Source organism: Triticum dicoccoides, chromosome 2A (genome assembly GCF_002162155.2).
Source record: "Triticum dicoccoides isolate Atlit2015 ecotype Zavitan chromosome 2A, WEW_v2.0, whole genome shotgun sequence".
NCBI lineage: Eukaryota > Viridiplantae > Streptophyta > Magnoliopsida > Poales > Poaceae > Triticum > Triticum dicoccoides.
In genome coordinates, this window is record NC_041382.1 from 750,140,557 (window position 1) to 750,145,022 (window position 4,466).

Below are 4,466 nucleotides of genomic sequence, written 5' to 3' on the forward strand. Positions count from 1 at the left end.
TTTCTTTGCATGTAAATTTGAACCACACGTGCCACATGTACCCCTCCCCGCTTGTGGTTTTCGTTTCACGTGAACACCCTCTCCTTCGCCTCTAATGCCTAACAAACCACACATGTATGGCTAATAAAAGAAGGACGTCAAGATTACACAAGCACCATTTATGGTGGCCGCGGAGTACAACGACATAAAAAGAATTGCGACATGACCCCAGTGCCTAATAAATTGGGATTCTGGAATTTTGGTTAGCCTTTTGTTTTTTAGGTAAGTCTTAGCTTAATAAACCAGAAAAAGGACGGAGCATGCTATTTTCCCAGGCCCGTTTCTATTTCCAAACAGGAATTTGAATTGGCCACCTGAGTTGATTCCAACTCTCTCACAAGCAAACAACACAACTGGAATCGAAGCCCATTTGTCTCCTTTTGATGTGATGAATCGAAGCCCATTACAATTCCCACTTGCTATGGTCAGTTGGTCACTCAATTCAGTTCTTCCATCACAATGATGGCATCCAAACAGGGCCTAAGGTTATGATAAATGAATGGGCTCTCCATGGCCGTCTTCTGCCCCCCTACAAACCGGCCCAGGTTTTCATGGGCCGCGCGCCGCCGCCGCCGGTGCCCGGTGTCCCACACGTTATTAGTCCAACCCCAATCCTCTCGGCTCGCCCGTGACAGCGTGTCTGGAAATCCCAATCTGCGCCTCCGCCTCCACCCCGCACCTGCGCCTAAAACCCTAGCTCGCCTCCCCCCTCCCCGCCCCCATGGCGCCGAAGAAGCGGAAGGCGGATCCGGCGGCGGCCGCCGGCGCCGACCCCGCCGCCCACCACGAGAAGCCCGAGCAGAAGCCCCGCGTCGGGACCATCTACTACCCCATCACCGACGACCCCCCGGAGCCGGCCGCGGACGCCGCCGCCGCCGCCGCCCTGGAGGAGGAGGACCTCGCCTACGACTACGAGGAGGAGGACGTCACCAAGCTGCTCGAGCCGCTCTCCCGGGAGCAGCTCGTGGCCCTGCTCCGCGCGGCCGCCGAGGCGAGCCCCGCCACCATGGCGGCCGTGCGCCGCGCCGCCGAGTCCGACCCCGCCAGCAGGAAGCTCTTCGTGCACGGCCTCGGCTGGGGCGCCGGCGTCGAGGACCTCCGCTCCGCCTTCTCCCGCTTCGGCGAGCTCGAGGACTGCCGCGTCATCACCGACAAGCAGTCCGGCAAGTCCAAGGGCTACGGCTTCGTGCTCTACCAGTCCCGCACCTCGGCGCTCCGCGCCCTCCGCCGCCCCCAGCTCGACATCGGCGGCCGCCTCGCCTTCTGCCACCTCGCCGCCTCGGGCCCTGCACCCCCGGCCTCCCAGTCCCATAACCCTAGCTCCAACGCCAACGCCAGCTCAGGCACCACCAACAACAACGCCCCCGCTTCCTCCTCCTCGCTGCCTGACAACATGCAGCGCAAGATCTTTGTTGGCAACGTGCACGCTGATGTTGATGTAAATCGCCTCTATGAGTACTTCTCGCAGTTTGGTGAGATTGAAGAGGGGCCGCTGGGCTTTGACAAGAGCACCGGCAAGCCCAAGGGGTTTGCGCTGTTTGTTTACAAGTCTGTGGACAGTGCTCGCCGCGCCCTGGAGGAGCCTATGAGGAATTTTGATGGCAAGATGCTCAATGTGCAGAAGGCCATAGATGGGAGGACAAAGGGCTCATCCGGGTCCAACTCGAGTGCTAACAATGCCAATGCCACCGCTGCTTCTACACAAATGACCATGCCCTCTATTGCCGCCATTAATCCATATGATCCATCAGCGTATGGTGCCGCTGCTGTTCATGACATGGGGTTCGCCCAGCAAGCTGCCTTGCTGGGGATGGGTGCACAGCAGCAAGCGTTTGCGCAGCCCAATACTGCAATGCTGGCCATGATGGCAGCCGCGATGCAGAACCCAGCCATGCTTGCATCGCTAAATCCAGCTTTTGCTGCTGCTGCATTGGGCGCCGGGGGGCAATCTGGCATTCCTGGTTTTGGAGCTCAGGGCTTTGGGACACAAGGGTTTGGGGCTGCTGGCGTCAATTTTCCAAATGCAGCAGGTCTTCAGGGAGCTGCAGCATATCAAGGAGGGCCTCCTGGTTTTCAGGGGACACCTGGGTTCCCCACTTCTGCTGGGTTTCAGGTCGGCCAAGCAGCTTCCCAAACGGGCACAACTGCAGCGGCCACTGGTGCTGCTGGTGGTTATCAGGCTGGGGCTGCTGGGCAGGGCCAAGTGTCCAATACCCAGATTGGTGGCACTGGTTTTCAGGGTGGCTATTGACAGCACTAGGTATATCAACTCACAGCCTCTTCCATTCCAATGCCACACTCACTACTATTGATTTGAGTTCTTTCAATCTCTATGCATTCTATCTGAGTTGGTGATTTTGCTCTATAGATTTCTGATTGATTCTCCCTATGTTTTTAGTTTGGCATCTGCTGGTCGTGGTTCGTTCGTGTGGTTTTGCATTCGGATGGATTTTGAACCTGTGTTGGTGCCGAAGTATTGCAGAAGGGCTGTTGACTTTTACTGTCAGATGCTTTCGAATCAGATACCTTTGTGGCAGTATTTGCAGAAGGAACTTTCTTGAAGTATTTATGTTGTTTCTATTGCCAACTATGTACTTTTCCAGTTGCAACTTCATCATGTACCTTATAGTTCTGTAGTTGGTTTCATGTACCGAAGTATCTGTATTTGGCTACTTGGGATGTCGTCTGGTCTTAATGATAATGTCGAATGGTTTCTGGGCACTTGATCTCATTCTGGTTGCAGTTGCAGTGGGATTTGGAGGAATGGGATATCCATATCTTTTTGCATCCATCCTGGTAATTTCTGGCTTGAGGTTGAGTTTGACAGCTGTGGACTTTTAAATCTTCAATTATAGGGAGCTTTATTCTCTTGGAAGTTGCTTCTTAAAGTGTCCACTGTTTTACTTTAGCCATGAGACATTGGTTTAAAGCGCGCCACATTATATACAATCTCAAATTGGCGGTGTGCATTTAAGGGTGGTGATCAACTGATCATAATAATTCATTAAAAGAAACTAGACCAATAGGTGCTAGCTGCGGTGGCTTTATAGTTAGGGCTCATTCTGTTTGGAGGAAATCAAAACGTAGGAAGTAGGAGTAGTATAGGAATATGATAGGATGGCACTTGCCATCCTAAGGAATTGACTTGCCTCGTTCCTACGCGTAAAATGAGCTTTGAGTGGATGTGTAGTTTCCTCCAAAAACACGGGAAATGAGTAGTATTCCTACGAAAATCCTCCAAACCGAATGAGGCCTTAAGGAGAGACAACCATGAGGCCCACTGCAGAGCACAGGGCTTGGACACAGGTGTCAGGCTTGGTGCACGCCCGTGCACAACACCTATAGCCAACTCGACGATCAGTTGAGAAACTGATCGTAATTCATAAGGAACATTCTCATCGAGGCATGTTCTTTAAAAAGTATCTTGAACTCATGTTTGTTAAGTCAAATTGCGCAACCAGTTGTGCCTGGGCTTTTCGTAAGTAGGTTCTTAAATTGATTAATTATTTGGTTATATGGTATATTCATTTTTTTTGAAATGATTTGATCTTCTTTTTCCCTCGCTGTTTTTGCTGGTGCTCTTGGTTTCAGCCAAGCAGTCCGTAAGTGTACTGGTAAACAATGCCGTCTTATGTTGCGTTTGTATAGTGGGTTTGATTAACAATTTGGGCTCTACAAAAATGATAAAAATCATTGCGTTCCAATCCAAGTAGAGAATTATCTGATATCCATCATATTCTCTGCATGTTATTCAGCTTCTTGGTTTGTACTCCCTCCGTTCCTAAATATTTGTCTTTCTAGAGATTTCAACAAGTGACTACATACGGAGCAAAATGAGTGAATCTACACTCTAAAATATGTCTATATACATCCGTATGTGGTAGTCCATTTGAAATCTCTAAAAAGACAAATATTTAGGAACGGAGGGAGTATGTAGCAAAATCCTGGATGCAGTAGCTGAAGTTGATGTTGCACAGTAGTCCATTTTTTCCATTTTTGTTATGACAACAGCGACGTAGTTTAAATATGTCTGATGTTAGGTAAGAAATAGGCGCATCTAGAAATAGTGAAGTAGATTCGAATGTAGAATTTTATCAAACCATTCTGGTTGACATTGCAGTGGGATTTGGAGGAATGTGATATTCATCTCTTTTGCATTTGTCCTGGTAATTTCTCGCTTGACGCCGAGTTCGACAGCTGTGGCCTTTAAAATCTTCAATTATAGGGAGCTTTATTCTCCTTGGAAGTTGCCTCTTAAAGTGGGTCCTGTTTACTTTAATGATAGTGTCGACATTCAGTCTCTTAACGGATCATAATTCATCAGAAGAAACATGACCTCTTGAAAGCATGTTCTGTGCAAACTAAGTGTCTTCAACGTTATTATAAAAGATCAAAGCATAGCTTTCAGAACTCATGTTTGGTCGAAA

General features: G+C 49.5%; 1 protein-coding gene across 1 annotated transcript; it reads left to right on the forward strand.

The window, feature by feature from the left end:
* Positions 1–677: 677 nt before the first annotated feature.
* LOC119356918 (UBP1-associated protein 2B-like) lies at positions 678–2,579 on the forward strand. Its single transcript, XM_037623910.1, has 2 exons — positions 678–2,299; positions 2,438–2,579. Exon 1 carries the CDS (start codon positions 761–763, stop codon positions 2,288–2,290), a length of 1,530 nt encoding a protein of 509 aa, XP_037479807.1. The 5' UTR covers positions 678–760; the 3' UTR covers positions 2,291–2,299; positions 2,438–2,579.
* The last annotated feature ends 1,887 nt before the right edge of the window (positions 2,580–4,466 follow it).